The following is a 15,831-nucleotide window of genomic DNA, read 5'->3' as shown; positions in this document are numbered from 1 at the left end:
CTCTGAGTTCTTCTGCTCAAGGCCAGCGCTCTACCACTGGAGCCACAGCTTCACTTCCAGCTTTTGAGTGTTTAATTGGAGATAAGAGTCTTATGGACTGTCTTGCCCCGGCTGGCTTTGAATGGTGATCCTCAGATTTCAGCCTCCTAAGTAGCTAAGATTACAGGCAGGAGTTGAAGTGCCCAACTGGCAGTTACTCCTTTTGATGAGCATGTTTCTTCCTGTAAACCAAACCCCTGGGGAAGTCCACGCAAGTTCTAAACCCACGGTGTGTTCACAAGGATCAGCAAGACACATCCTGCGTGTTCAGATGCCAAGAAGTGCCGTGTCCCGGGCCGGGCTACGCGGGCGCGCAGGGGTGGCTGTGCGGTGCCTCTGGCCCTGAAGGGGCCAGTCACAAACTGGGAAGCTGTGGTGAGGACAAGTGACCAGGACGGTGGTCAGCGTGAGAAGGGAGTCCATGGGAATCCTGGCCCTGGACCCCTGCCTGCAAAACCAGCAGGAAAACCCCAGGGCACAGGCACCCGTGCACACACAGGCGTGCACACACACACACACACACACACACACACACACACACACACACACACACACACACATACATACACACACAGTGTCATCCACTGTAAAAAGGAGTTTGTCTGCCACTCGCTGCAGTGTGACAGCCCGGTGAAGGAATCCAGACACCAAACACACCAAGTCATCCGACTCCATTTATACAAACTGTCCGGAACCAGCCGAGGTGCTGAGACTAACAGATCGCCGGGGGCTGGGACAGGGAAAGCGGGGGTCACCGTTCAGTGGCCCCGGATCTTGTTTGGAGGTAGATGGGGGAGTTGGCCTTCGGTGCACTGAGCGTCAGGGTTTGTGTATGGGAACACTTCCTGAGCAAGGGCAGGAGGGTGGAGGGGCCTCTGCGGCTCAGGGCACAGCCCAGACGCGGGAGATGGCCACGCCGGACGCCTGCCCCGTGAACACGCGGGTGGGCAGGGCTTCCTGTCAGCACCTGTCCTCGGTGCCCCAGCACCACCGCTCAGGACCCCAGCGCCTCGAGTCCAGACAGCAGTGACGCGGTGACCAAACCTTTGTCATGGTCCCCAGGCCACCCCAACTGCCCTGCAAGGACACGTGCAGACCCACACTCCCTGGGTCACAGCCGCGTTGCTTCGGCATGGCGCCGGTGATCCTGTCCAGCTAGAGTCGGGTTGCATCTGGGTGGGGCTCTCCTGAGATGAGGGGAGCCAGCACAGCCTGAGGAAGGGGCACCCCTGGGCCAGGGGGCACAGCATGGGGCCCCGAGTCAGGGCTGGGGACACCGTGGGGGTCACAAGTCTCTAGGCCCTGCAGGATACTGAGGAGCACTAGACTGCCACCAAAAGGGGTTGGTGCCCCTAACAGCTGTCTGCAGGAAGCAGTCAGTGGGATTTAAGTTGCAGGAAGATGTTCCCGGGGCTACGAGGAGAAGGGACATCTTAGGAAGCAAGGGCTGACAGAAACCTGAACTCCACTGATCTCCCCGGAAGCAGATGCATGGCCTCAGAAGTCCAGAAGGATGCCAGCTCCCACACAGGACAGCCGGGCTCCAACCCCGCTGCCCTGAGCATCTCCCCCCACCTGCCTTACCCTCCTGGTCACAAGAGGGCTGCCTGGCAACCAGCGGACAAATGAGCACAGAACCTATAGGCAAGTCTCTCTGATCTCCTCTTATTGGCACAAATCAGTTTGAGCTTGCCCACCCCGACCAGCCATTGGCCAGCATGGAGCAAACATGATCTGTGACTGGCCAGAAGGAGCCATATACCACCACCACCACCACCACCACCACCACCCTGTGAAGAAAAGACCCTGAAAAGCCTCAGAAACCTTTGCTCTAGGACCTGCCGTAGCTCTCTACCGCCTGCAGGGAGGAGCCCACACCCCTGTGCTCATCTGTGCTATAGTCACCCTTGTGACAACCTGAGCCCCCTGGGCCACGCCCTGTGTGGTCTGCCCTGCGGCCAAGCCACTGCTAGGCTGGGCTGGACAGATAACGCTGTACACCACACCTCCACCAAGGAGCCTGCCTCCACCCTCCTCCCGCCAGCGGGGACCGGAAGGCCTGGGACCTCCTCATCGCCACTCTGCTCTGGCCCTGGGTGACTCCCGGGGCCTCACCTGAGAGCCGAGACAGGGCTGGGGATAGGCTCCTGAGGGCGGGGTGGAGGGGCGCCCTGGAGGCCTCTTCCTGTCCCCCAGTTTCTCCACCGCATCTGCATAAACAGCCTGGTTGACCCGAGAGGTGTCAGCTGCCTTAAACAAACCTGCTCCGGAGATGAGGCCCAGGCCCAGGCAGGAGGATTTACGGGGGATTTGAGTCCTGCTGAGTTTACAGAGAGAAAAATAATTATCTACAAGGCTTGCCATCAGGACAGCCTGCTTGTCCTTGGACGGATGGATGGACGGATGGATGGATGGATGGACGGATGGATGGCCAAGTGGAAGCCAGCACTGGCCAGTTTCTGTGTGTCTGACTGGCATCTGGGAAGTCGGCGGGGGTCACCCAGTTCCCCCAGGCATCGATCGTGTGGAGACTCAGGGACCGTCACCTGCATCTGCTGCATAGCAGCGTCTCCGGGGCCCTGTGAATGCACTGGACCTGGGCGGCCCGCAGGCCACTCCCAGGCCAAGTCAGGCACCTGCCATGGGCAGAGGCAGTGGGGAGGGTGACCCACGCTGTGTGAACAACCTGTCATCTCTACGCCCCACACACAGCCCCAGACTTTGCTGTCCTCCTTATCACGTATGAGGAGAAACTGAGGCACAGGGGAGCTGCGTGACCTGCCTCTGGTCAGGGGCAGCTGGACCGAGTCTGTCATCCCCATGAGAGCCTCCTCTGTCAGCTCAGGATGCCCAGGACAGGGGCTGCCCCCATCAGATCCAAGAGTCCAGCAGGCTCCACCTGTATCCTATGGGAAGGGGCTGCATCCTGGAGTGGGCCCATCAGGGGTGCTCCACACAGCCTGGTCTCATGGCTCAGCTCAAGCTACAGCTGGCTGCGATGGGACTGGATCCGTGCGGGCTCGGGGGCTAGCTCCTGGGCCACCCAGCTAGGATGACACGCAGGTTAGCGCATCCCCAGATGGCTCAGGGCCGGGCCTGTAGTCGCCCAGTTGAGAGGCGAGGGAGCCCAGGGCCACAGTCCAGGAGGGCAGGACACCCTTGTTCTCAGTCTTCTGGGACTTGGTGATGCCCACACCTCTAGCCTTGGGTTCCCACCAGAAAATTAGCACTCAAGACTCACCCCGATCCGATTTCGTCTACACTGGGCCACAGGGCCGGCTGCCTGGGGCATGGGAGTACCTATGCCCGGCTGGGACATGAGGAAGGACCGGCCTCCCTGGACATCCAGGTCCTCCTCCCCATCACCACCAGTCCTGACCACCGGAGTACAGGTGAGCTCACCGGGGGTCAGAGAACGTCTCCACATTCACATATGTATTTTCAAGTTAATAATAACTGCAGAGCAGTAGAAAGAGGAAATCGTGCTATTTCGTTTTCCTGCTTTCCATCTCAATCCCATCCCCAGGCTGGCGAGTGTGGCCAGCGTATTTTGGGGGGCCCGGGACAGCTGTTCTCTAGTGACCCTGAGGACTCTGTGGGGGTGTTTAGAGGGAAGAGGCTCATCGCAGATTTCAAGCAAGGTCGCGATGTACACAAGCCACCAGAAGTTGTCCTTTGTGGGCAGAGGTGGCTGGCCATCAAAAGGAGCCTTCACTACGGGCAGACCACTGACAGGCCGGAGACGCATCTCCCAGCCAGTTCCCACTCCTTCCCCGGCGTCACCCACTCCTGGCCTCCCAGCCTGCCTGCCCTCTGTCCTCCTGGCTCACCTCATAAGCAGGAAGTTTGTTGGGCCTGGACAGGCAGACTGGACAGGCCCTGCCGGTCCCAGACCCCTGCAATGCAGGGAGGAGGAAGGGGGAGGAACTCAAAACTCCTTCTTCATGAGAAAGAGAGTGCTCCTTGGGGTGGGACAGGAAGGGCTCGGAGGTGACAGGAAAGGTCCCCGGAGCCTCTCTTAAGAAATACAGGTATCAAATGGCGGCTCTAACAAGAGAAGGAGCCGAGATTCTTGTCACACACAGAACTGTGGTCTGGGACTGATCCTGGCATACTGGGCCTTGATTCTTCTAGTCTCAGTCTGAGCCCTGACCTTGGTCACACAATGCGAAGTCTAGTTCTGGGCTGATCTCTCATCCTTCTCTTGAGGCCTCTTTTTTCTTCTTTCCAGGTGGGAAAGATAAGTCCCTACCCAGGTCTGTTGCCCAACAGAGCTCCAGAGGACCTAATGGCCCCCAGGGCACAGGGGGAGGGAGGGGGGAAGGAAGGGGTAAGGAGGAGACAGGGAGGGGAGGGAGGACCGTGGGGGCGGAGTCAGAGGAGGTCTGTGCCAGGGACAGACTGAGGGCTGAGGCTGGCCAACCTCAGGCAGGTGTGGAAGTGGGGCTGTGCGCATCACCGAGTCTGGCTAAGGATCAGGCCGGATGGGAAGAGGCTGCTCGTCCGCATCCCACAGCCGTGGCACCACAGGACCTGAGCAGCGCAGCCCCAGGTCCCTGCGTCACCCTGCCCGGAGGGCCCACCCGCCCGCCCGCCCGCCCGCCTGCCCGCCGGGCCTGCTGTCCACACCAAAGCACTGGGGCCGTGCTGGCCGAGGCTGCTCTGGCCCTAGTAGGCCCAGGGTAGCCGCCACCCCTGTGAAGGAGGAAGACAGGCTGGGCACAAGAGAGCCGCGGCTGTGGCTGCCCGACAGGGAGCACTCGTCACTGCGGCACACCCCACGTCCCTGCTCCTGCCCCGAGGCGGTCAAGGTCACTGGGAGCTCGGTGCCCGGGCTCAGCTGAGGCCTGCTGGGCACAGACTGACCCGGCTGCTCCGGTCCCGAGGGGCCATCTGAAATGGAAAGCAGGCCCCAGCCCTGCCGGGGACGCAGCAGGCTCCTGGCCCCGGAGGCTGGCTCTGCCTCCGCTGGCCACCCCGCCAGCCTGTGGTGGTGGCCAGGGAGGAGGAGGACCCCAAACCTCCCCTGTGTGCTGGGACCTCGCTCTCAGAGGGCAGGTGCACCAGCGCTGGTCGGGCCGGTGGGTCTCCCATCCAGCCCTGCTTTGTATCCCAGCAGCTGGAGTATGGAAATGGCAGCCCCCGTGCTGGGGGCCCCGGCCCTGGCCCTGCCCCCTGTGGCCCCGCTGCTGCCCTGCCCCACTTGCTAGGGGCTCCAGAGGTGCTAGACCTGGACTCCTCCCTCTCCCCAGAGAGAACGCTGGGTGGGGAGGGAGGGGGCAGGAGGGGGCGGCAGTGGAGCACCCAGAAGCAGCAGGGGCCCAAGTCTGGGGCAGGAGGGATACACACACATGTGTGCACACACACAGGCATCCTTGCACACATACGTAGATGCACACCTGCATGCGTGTACACAGAGGTGCACATACACACACATGCATGCAAGGCACATGTGTGTTAGCACGCACATCCATGCATGTAGACACACATTCATCACATGCATGCACTGTGTGCTTTTACAGAGACACGTGTGTGCAACATGTACACACATGCACAGGCATGCCTTCCCACAGAGATACACGCTCATGCAACATGTACACATGTGTGCACAGGCATGTTTGCACACCGTGGCACACAGCCCCAGGATGCTGTCACGTGATGTGCACGTGTGCGCGGGCTCCCACAAGCAGGCACACGCGTTCATGCACGCAGCCCCGCCAGCAGGTGAAAGGATGACATGTTCTACTCCAGCTCTGGCCTGGCCTGGGCCATACAGGAAGCTGCCATTGTGCCCCACGTCTCCCCTACCTAGGAAACCCACGCCTGCCCAGCATGCCCCGCGCTGGCCCTGGGCCACAACCACAGGCCTGCTGGTCTCAGAGGAGTTGCGCCAAGAGCAGAGTCCCCTCAGGACCCAGGGGACTTGGAGGGGAACTGACATGCTGGCTGATCCTTTGAGTGAGCCACTGAAAACCCCATGTTCTCCCAGCCCGGGGGCTGACATGCCCAATCCAGGCCTCCTTCCCTGCGGGGACTCAATTTCCAGGCCCGGGACAGGGCCTGGAGGCAGGGCCAGGCAGGCTCCCCACAGCCAGCCTCCTTGCACAGGGCCATTAGCTGCAGCAGACACCACACTGGGCTTCCAGGCTGTCTCCCCAGCAGGTGGGTTGGTCATTTCCCCCAAAGTGGCCAGAGCTGGGCACCCCCCAGCCCCTCCTGCAGAGGTCCCTCTGGAGAGTGTCCCCCTGCTCCAGGCCCACTGCACACACATACACAACCCCAGGCCTGACATGCACACACACACACCCCACCAGGCCTGACATGTACACACACACACACACACACACACATATACAACATCAAGCCTGACATGTACACAGACACACATATACAACATCAAGCCTGACATGCACACACACACACACACACACACATACACACACACATATACAACACCAGGCCTGACATGCACACACACACACACATACACATATATACAATGCCAGGCCAGACATACACACACACACACACACACACAATGCCAGGCCTGACAGTGGCCTGGGTCTAAGAGCCTCCCTCACCACCCTGGTGACCAGCCTGGCGCCTGCACCCCTGCAGCCCAGCTTTTTTCTTTAGTCTGCAGCTGTCCCCTGTTGCAGTGCCGCAGGGCAGGTGTTGTCCCCGTGCCATGTAGGGACAGAGCAAGAGAGGAGCCAGGCTCAAGCCAGGGCTCCATGGGGGACAGAGAAAGGCCTTTCCAAGCCTGGCCTCTGGTGGGTGCCTGCCTGTCTAGCCACTGTCCAAAACATGGGCATTGCGCCCTGAGGAAGGGACTCAGCCTTCTCTGCCTCCCTCCCCTGGAGGCTCCAATGGCCCCCCTGCCGTCTCCCACCACAGGTCTAGGGTTCATGCAGGGCTGGCCTGTGCACCCTCCTCCCTCTGGCTCCTGGGCCAGCACCTGCAGGGTGTTTGTATGCTCTCATGATACCAAAGACAGACGAGGGCTGGAGACTCAGGTACCAGGACAAGTACTACAAGGACCTGTTCAGCCAGTGACTAGGGTCTGCTGGCCCTGTGTCCCTCAACACCCCAAAAGGCTCTGCTGTTCGTGGCCTCATCACCCCAGCACCTGCCGGCCTGTGAGTGGCAGAGACTGAGCTCTGAATGCAGCACTGGGAATTTCAGCTCCAGCAGGAGAAGCAAGGTCCAGGGATCCACCCTCCTGCCAGCTCCGGCTCTCAGACGCTCCCTGGATCACTGGGGCTGTGGGAGAGGGCCTCGGAGTTATGGAAAGACCAGGGGTGGGGTACCCTGGGCCCCAGGGGGAAGAGTTTATATCCTCCCCAGTGTGGCCTGGTCAGCTCAACTAGTGGCCACCATGAAGTCATGGTGGTCCTCCATTCTCTGATCTCTGATGCCAGCCATAGATAGCCCACCAGCCACACCTGGGGAAGGTGATTATGTTTATGTCCACCCCTTCACTGCTACCCCAAAAGATCCTAGGCTCCCAACAAAGATCCTCCAAGGAGGGAGCTCTACCTGAACTGTCACCCCCTCCCTGGGGATCCACGGTGTCCACTGTGTCTGTGACTCTGAGATCTCGGAAGGAGCCAGGCTGGAGGTCAAGCTGTGAAACGTGAGCCCCACTGGCTGGGTCTCCATCTCCCGCCCAACCTCCTCCAGGCCCACCCCACAAAAATGAGATGGAATCCACAAAGCCTTCAGCCCTCAGAGCCAAGAGCCAGTGCTGGCCTGGAGGCAGCCGGGCAAGCCTCAGTTTCCCCATTATGGTCTAAGGACATAGTGGTAGCTGTAAGCCCAGCTTTGCCGCTCCGGGGAGTCTGGGTGCTGAGAGGCTGCTCCAGAGTGCCGGACCTCCTTCTTCCAGGGCCCTCAGTAGCTCCTGATGGTCCGCCGGCACCCATAGGGGCTGCTGAGACTCAATGTGAGGTCGCCCTGCACACTGCCCCAGCAGTACCCACAGGGACCCTGGACCTGCAGCGGCCCTCCATGAAGTGCCCCCCAGGCTGCCTGCCTCCCCCGGGGGGGCCTCGCCAACTGCACCCCTCCACAGCAGCAACCAGCCTGATGGATGACTGTGACACTCTAGACCAGGCAAGGATAAGAGGGGCAGAGGAAGCAGCTGTGACCAGAGCCCTGCTGGACCTCAGGCCCAGCCCCCCTCAGCCCTCCCCCAGGCTGGCTCAGAGGCCTCTGACGGGGCGGGGGAGAGCCCCTGCTCTACTCACAGTCTGCCAGGCAGCCCAGGACCCCAGCCCCCACCCCTCCACACCTCCTAGGCATCCAGTTCACTCCTCCAGTCCAGAGGGGGCTGGAGGGGGGACCTTGGCCTGGGGGCGGGGAAGAAGCGGCCCCGCCCCCACCCCACAGCCTCTGCCCAAAAGCAGGCTGACTGACGTCAGGCCGGGAAGTGGGTCCGCCCTGTCCCGGTGCTTCAGCCTTCAGCGGGGAAGGAACGGAGGCTGAGCGGCTCCGGCCAGGCACAGGCGTGGTGAGTTCCCCAGGGGGCTGGTCTCTCCCGCTCCCCAGACGGGCGTCTGAGTGGGGTCCTAGAAGAAGAGAGCTGACCCCCACACGCTGGAAAGAACAGCGCTCAAAGCCCCCGCCCCTCCCACCGCGGGGCCACTGAACCAATGGCAGGCAGAGGGGTCCGGCTGCCGGGGGCTCGGGAATCCCCCTGCTCCCCACATGCCTACCCCCCCTCACTCACAGGGCCTCCTTGGAGCTCTGATCTTGTTCATGCATCCAGTTATTCTCAGTCCACACCTGCTGGCCATGGCGCCGGGCCTCAGTTTCCCCACTTGTAAGGCACGGCCAGGGCAAGGCCCAGTGGGAGCCCTGAGGCACTGGGTGAGTTCCACACCCACAGGAGCCCGGGACCGAGGCAGGCCTGAGGGATGTGGGAGGCTGGGCTCCAGGGAAGCCCACGCCTGCCCACCTGTGGCTCAGGGCCTCTGTCCCAGCCCTTACCTTTTCAGGGGTGGGGAAACTGAGGCATGGCGGGGGGGAGGCTGTCTGCTCAGCCCGCAGCAGAACCGTGGATCTGGCGCTGCCAGGCATGGCTTTCTGAGCAGAGCCGCCCTGTGAGAAGGCGGCGAGAGCAGGGTCCCGAGGGGCAGGCGGGATGGGAACTGGCCGCTGGCCAGGGTGCCTGGCGGGGCAGACGGGAGCAGCTGGGTGGCCTCCGGCAGAGCTGAGGACAGAAGGCAGCGGCGGCGGGGCGCTCCGCCTGGGGCAGGAGGCTGGACCTGCCCCTTGCCCCTATTCTGTCCTCAACGGACCACCAGGGGCCTCCTCCCCCCAGTGCCGCCCCTCACCGCCCCTCTCCGGGCAGGCCTACCCACACAGGCAGGGCTCCGTCCCAGGGCAGGGCGGGTCCTACACACCTGCCGGAGCCCTGAGGTTGCCTGTTGGCCTTGGGTGACTCACCAGGCAGAGGGAACAGTGTGCCCAGTGGGAGGAATGGCGTGTGTGCGGGCCAAGAGCACCCGGCTGAGCACCTTCCTGGCCCAGGACGAGGCCAGGCTGCTGTGCCCCACGGAGTGCCCACCCTGGTGGGCTCTAAGGAGGCTGCGACGGCAGCCGGGGCGTTCAGGGTAGAGCTGAGGAGGACCGGCAGGGTGGGCTAGGGACCCCCAAGGCCCCCAGGTGTAGCAGTGTCCTCCGAGGGAAGGCAGGGTCTCAGCTCAGGGTGTGGCTTTGGAGGGAGGACACAGAGAACTGGGGGTGGGGCCTAATCCCCCCACCCAGGAGCCGCCATGCCCTGCAGGTGGGGCCCCAGCCTCTCCGGGCAGCCGGGTTGCCTGTGGGCTCACAGGAGCGCGTCCCCTCCCCCTGGCCAGCTGTCCGTGCTGACCTCCCACCCTGGCACTCACTTGGGCAGCACCCAGGGTCCTGGGGCAGAGGGGACTCGGGGAGGGGAGGCTGTGGAAGAGGAGGCCCGAGGCAGGGCAGTGGAGTGGGTTCCAGAGGGGCCTGAGCAACAGCCAGGACACGCTGCCCTCCCCAGCCAGGAGGGGCGGGAAGGGTGCTTGCTCCTGCCCCCCCCGCCCTCCGTGGGGTATGAGGCTGCGCCCCAGCAGGCTTTGGGGCGGGGCTGGGCGTGGGGGTGGTGGGCTTCACCGATGCCCAGGCCCGCGCGCCTCTTGCCGTGTGCCGGGCCTGCTGAGGGCCGCCGGGGCGTGCACGGTGCTTCTCACTGAGTTGTCCAACACCAGCAGCCATCCAACAGCCGTCTACACACTTTCCTCCTCCATGCCACCAACAGGGCGCCCAGAGTCCCCGCGAGGAGACCGGCCCGCCTCCTGCCCTCGCTGACAGGCGTAGGCCCTGATGGCGGAAGCTCACCGCCCCTCCTCCCCTCCCCTCTGACGGTCCCCTGCCCCCTCCAGGAAGGGTACACGTATGGGGCAAGGGCCCCCTGCCAGGAAAGGGAGAGGGGACAGGGCCTGTGCCCAGCCCCAGGTCTGACCTCAGCCGCTCCAGGAACCCTGCCTCCACCCGGCTGTGGACGGCACAAGACCCAGTTGACAAAGGAGGGGAGAGGCCAGCGTCCCAGGGGAGAGGGTGGCAGTCAGAGTCTGAGACCTGCTTGCTCACACCTGCCACCCCAGGTCTGCGCCCCCTGCCTCCCACACACAGGCAGGCGGAGGGGGGCCAGGGAGCAGCAGGGGGCCCAGGAGCAGCCTCTCCTCCCCCGCCAGGCCTCCCCAGGGCCCCTCCAGGAGTTCCTCCTCCTCCAGAGCAAGAGCTCCTGAGTCCAGAGGATGGGTGCTTACCACTAAATCAGGGTCATCAGCCACTGAGAGGGACACTGAGGAATGACAGGAGTGCTAGGGCTGGGGGAGGGACAGAGAGAGCCAGGCTCAGCAGACAGAGCAAGACAGCAGGTATGGACTGGACTGGGCATCCTGGGTCAGAGCTCCATGCAGGAGGAGGATCAGGGTCCAGAGAGAGACAGGGGTTAGGGCTCACTGACGCAGGATCCGGGCTGTGTGCTCACTGTGTTGGTGGGTGGGGAATCTGTGTGACCAGGGTCAGAACTTGGTGTGTAACTAGAATGTGACAGGGAGCCAGGTGTCTGTGGCTACTCAGGAGTCTGAGATCTGAGGCTTAAAGGTCGAGGCCAGCCCAGGCAGGAAAGTCTGTGAAACTCATCTCCAATGAACCACCAGAAAGCCAGAAGGGGTGCTGTGGCTCAAAGTAGTAGAGCACTTGCCTTGAGCAAAAGGGCTCAGGGACAGTGCCCAGGCCCTGAGTTCAAGCCCATCAACTCGCGTGTTCATGTGCGTGCACGCGCGCGCGCACACACACACACACACACACACACACACACACACACACACGACGAGGATCAAAGTTTGTTATGTTCCTACATTCATGGGTAAGTGTGTGACCAGGATCAGGGCTCAGTGCTAGAGTCAAAGTCCATAACTAGAGTCAAGGCTCAGAGTATGACAGGGATCAAGACATGGTAATGGGATAAGAGATCAGTATGTGGCCAGGATTGGGGCTTAGTGTCTGGCTGGGGTTAGAGCTCAGTCCCTGACCATAGTCCAGGTTTAGAGCATGAAAGGGATCCAGGTATGTGGAATTCGTAGGATCATGGCTCCACATACCAGTTTCAGGCTTCATTGACTCAGGTCAGGGGTCAGCTCTGAGATCAAGGTTCAGTCTCTTGGAGCTGGGGACCAGATCCCCTCTCCACCTCTGTCTTGCCTCTGGGATGTCCGGATGTCCCATCCCAACTCGGGAGACCCCATAGCTGCACTGCCCTGGCCTGAGCCACAGCATCTTGGTGGCACTGCTGATGCACAATTGGCCAGCAATGAGGAGTTTCACGGGAGGAGGGCATCGTGGGCCTGGCTCTCACAGGAACTGGTTTATGATGTGTGTGCCTTGTCACGGCTGGTGACGCTCCCCTGGGCCAGGGCAGACAAGATGGAAAACCAAGTCTCCTGCATAATCCACAGAGCTGGTGTCCCTCTCCCGCTCGGTGCCTCCCCCGTGTCTCCCTCCAGCACTTTGTCAGTACTGAGCAGAGACCTGCAGGATGCTTCCTTCTCCCCTGGGGCCCCCTGGGTGCCCCTGTCGCCAAGGCAGAGCCCCGGGTGCCAGCCGTCAGCTCCCTTCACGCCCACAGGCCAGGGCTGAGGCAGAACGGAGCAGCCACCCAACAACCCTGTCTGTGGGGTTGAGGGTAAGAGGTGGAGAGCCCTGGGGCTGGGGGCGGGGGAGGCGGCAGGGGGCCGGCCTGAGCGCCTCTAGCAGCCTCAGGTGGCGGACATCAGGGCAGGGGTGTAGAGCGGCACCGGCCATGCTGGTGGCCTCAGCAGATGGACCTCTCTGAGCCCGCCCGGCCTGCCTGGTGCCCTCCGGCATCCCCTGTTCTCCAGGCAGGCACGGGACCTCTAGGAGGCAGAACTCGGAGTCTCGTTGTAACAGAGTGGGAAGGCCGGAGGGGCCTGGCTGCCCGAAGCCCCACAGCCTGTACCCGGGAGGGGGCAGGTCCTGCTCGCTGCCCCTCGGCGGCTCATGAGATGGAGAATGTGGGGAGGGCAGGGCAGAGGGGCACCCAGCCCCGGGCCTTCTCGTGTGCCCCCCTCTGGCTGCCTGGCCCCAGAGGCTCCTTTCTCTTGAAAAAGCCAGAAATGTCCTTATTTGGAGGGTGAACCCACTGTGAGGGGGTGGGATGCCGTTAACCCTTCCTTTGTAAATAAAGGAATAAATCTGGGCCGAGTTAAACACGCCTCAGCAGGAACATAAACAGTGGGCCCAGCCCGGGACCCCACCGCCTGGCCCGCGCCCCGCCAGCCTCTCTGCCCCATGTTTATCTGACCACAGCAGCTGGCCCGGCCAGCTCCCGGCTGAGGCCTGGCTCCAGGCTCCAGCCCCAGCAAGGCACGGGGGATGAAGACCTGGGGCTCCAGGGACGGAGGGGGGGCGGGCGTGCTGAGAGCCATTCCAGCCCCATGCCCAGCTTCCAGCCTCCCCAGGAGGAGGTGAGAACAGAAGCAGCCTGGAGGGTGTGGGCAAAGCGGGGCAAGCCACTTGGAGGCCCCCGGCGGGCCAGGCTCTGTCCCTCCAAAATGGCTCTCCAGACACCATCTGTCAGCCAATCATCACTGCCCCCTTGGTCGCCCCATGGAGCTGAGTCCCCTTCCAGGAACAAGGGGACCCCAGAGTACAGATTGGGGAGCAAGGCACAGGACAGTTAATTGACTTGCCTGAGAATGCACAGCAAGTGTGGGGAAGAGCCAGGATTGGCACCCGTCCTGAGGACACTTGCAGGTCCCATGGACTTGTTTGGAAAGCGTGGAGAGGCACGTGTGTGTCCATCTGGCCAGCAAGGACAGTCCGGAATGGTGTGTGGGTGTGCACGTGCGCACGCACGCATGCATGCACTGCTACTGGGGCCTAAGCTCAGAGCCTGAGCGCTGTCTCTTAGCTTTTTCTGCTCAAGGCTGGTGCTCCATCACTTGAATCAAAGCTCCAGCATCTGGTATTTTTTCTGGTTACTTGGAGATAAGAGTCTCAGAGACCTTTGCCCAGGCTGGCTTTGAACCACAATCCTCAGATCTCAGCTTCCTGAGTAGCTAGGATGACAGGCATGAGCCACCAGCACCTGGCTGAAATCTTAGTGTTTTGTGCCACACACACACACACACACACACACACACACCACCCACAGCAAGCACAGGTCCAGGTAACAGGAGAGAGTGGGTAGATCAAGCTGGGGTGGGCACACCAAGTGCCAGGCTGATGCCCAGTCCCCGCTCCTCCTGCTCTAGGTCCCGGTGCTCTGGCCACCACCATGCCCTCCGCTGCCCCCACGGGGCCCTGGCCTGCAGCAGCCCCCAATGCCACGGCAGGAGCCTGGACCAATGGCAGCACAGCGGAGATGCCGCTGTTCCAGCTGTTTGCGGCGTTGGACGAGGAGCTGCATGCCGCCTTCCCGCGCCTGTGGCTGGCGCTGATGGTGGCGCACGGGGTCATCTTCCTGGCGGGGCTGGTGCTCAATGGGCTGGCGCTGTACGTCTTCTGCTGCCGCACGCGGGCCTCGACGCCCTCGGTGACCTACACCATCAACCTGGCAGTGACGGACCTGCTGGTGGGCCTGTCCCTGCCCACGCGCTTCGCGGTGTTCTACGGCGCGCAGGGCTGCGTGCGCTGCGCCTTCCCGCACGTCTTCGGCTACTTCCTCAACATGCACTGCTCCATCCTCTTCCTCACCTGCATCTGCGTGGACCGCTACCTGGCCATCGTGCAGCCCGATGGCGCCCGCCGCTGGCGCCAGCCCGCCTGCGCCCGGGCCGCGTGCGCCGCAGTGTGGGTGGCCGTGGGCGCGGTGACGCTGGCGGTGCTGGGCACGGCCGCGGGCCCGCGCCCCTGCTGCCGCATGCTGGCGCTCACCGTGCTGGCCTTCCTGCTGCCGCTGCTCGTCCTGGGCGCCTTCACCGGCCGCATGGTGTGCGCGCTCTCCAGGCCCGGCCTGCTGAGCCAGGGCCGCCGGCGCCGCGTGCGTGCCGTGCAGCTCCTGCTCACCGTGCTCATCATCTTCCTCGTCTGCTTCACACCCTTCCACGCGCACCAGGTGGCCGTGGCTCTGTGGCCCGGCGTGCCGCACCCAACGAGCCTCGTGGTCTACCACGTGGCCGTGACCCTCACCAGCCTCAACAGCTGCATGGACCCCATCGTCTACTGCTTCGTGACCAGCGGCTTCCAGGCCACGGTCCGTGGTCTCTTCCACCAGCGGCAGGCAGCCGAGCTGGAGCCCTGCAGTGTGGACGCGGTCAGCATGCGCAAGGGCTCCGGCTCCCGTCACGTGCCCGGCGCCGGCCCTCCAGCCCTCACCCAGCCCGTGACCAACGGGCCTGAGCCATAGGTAACTGCACTCTGCCGGGGCCAGAGCTGGAGGCTCTGGTTGCTAGCCCAGACACCTGGTGGGCCAGGGGCAGCACCGTTGATCAATTGGGGATAGCTCCCCTGTGCCACTGCATCCACATCCTAAAGCCACAGAGCTGTGGTTGATTAGCAATGTCTGCTGTGGGCCCCAGATGGGGTGGAGTGGTCAGAGTGCCAACTCCTTGCCTGCCCTGTGCCTATGTAGTGTCCAGTGAAAATGCAGACGGGCAGCCAGGAGCTGACCCAAGAGCTGCCCCTCACCCAGCTCATTTGTCCCCAGGAGAAGCCCCTCGGGCAAAGGAATAAAGATTCTATCTTCTCAGGACTCCACAAAAAGCAACCTGGAGATCCACACCTACCCTAACGCACAGACAGACAGATAGACAGACAGATGGGAGGACAAGAACAGAAAGAGAACTGCGGGTGATGTGAGAGCTGTGTGTAGTGAGGAAGGTCCCTCTCTGAAGCCCGCGGGCCTCTGGGAGCCGCACAGAGAGCAGGACAGCACAGGCGCGCTGCGGGGCGCTGGGCTAGCACCTGGCCAGGGACAGGCTGCCTTTGCTCGCTTCTTGGTGCTGGAAGGGGACAGGGTTAGAACCAAACCCCTCCCCACCTCCCCGAACACCCAGACGCCTCCTCCTGCAGCTTCTGTGGAAACTGCTTGGGCCCCCAACCTCTGCCCGGGAAGGGTACGGAGACCGCCCCTCCTTCCCCCGAGGATGGGGCTCACGTCTGGTCTGTGGACGAGGAAACCAGAAACTAAGATGCATAGCAGCTGAAACCCAGGCCTGCCGGCCAAGGAGCCCCTCCTCGTCTCCTCCAGGAGCAGGGGGGACCGGGCCAGCTCTGACCTGGACTGTGCCTTCT

The 15,831-nt window shown here is 62.6% G+C and overlaps 1 protein-coding gene across 1 annotated transcript; it reads left to right on the top strand.

Annotated features, from left to right (window-relative positions):
- Positions 1-8,510: 8,510 nt before the first annotated feature.
- Positions 8,511-15,505, top strand: LOC138829533 (G-protein coupled receptor 20-like). The gene is made up of 2 exons (XM_070025878.1): positions 8,511-8,551; positions 13,851-15,505. The coding sequence occupies exon 2, from the start codon at positions 13,874-13,876 to the stop codon at positions 14,942-14,944; it is 1,071 nt and encodes a 356-aa protein (XP_069881979.1). The 5' UTR covers positions 8,511-8,551; positions 13,851-13,873; the 3' UTR covers positions 14,945-15,505.
- Positions 15,506-15,831: the final 326 nt, after the last annotated feature.

The sequence above is a fragment of the Dipodomys merriami genome, unplaced genomic scaffold (genome assembly GCF_024711535.1).
Source record: "Dipodomys merriami isolate MVZ:Mamm:240054 unplaced genomic scaffold, mDipMer1.0.p SCAF_174, whole genome shotgun sequence".
NCBI classification, from domain to species: domain Eukaryota; kingdom Metazoa; phylum Chordata; class Mammalia; order Rodentia; family Heteromyidae; genus Dipodomys; species Dipodomys merriami.
This window is presented reverse-complemented; position numbering and strand designations above follow the sequence as displayed.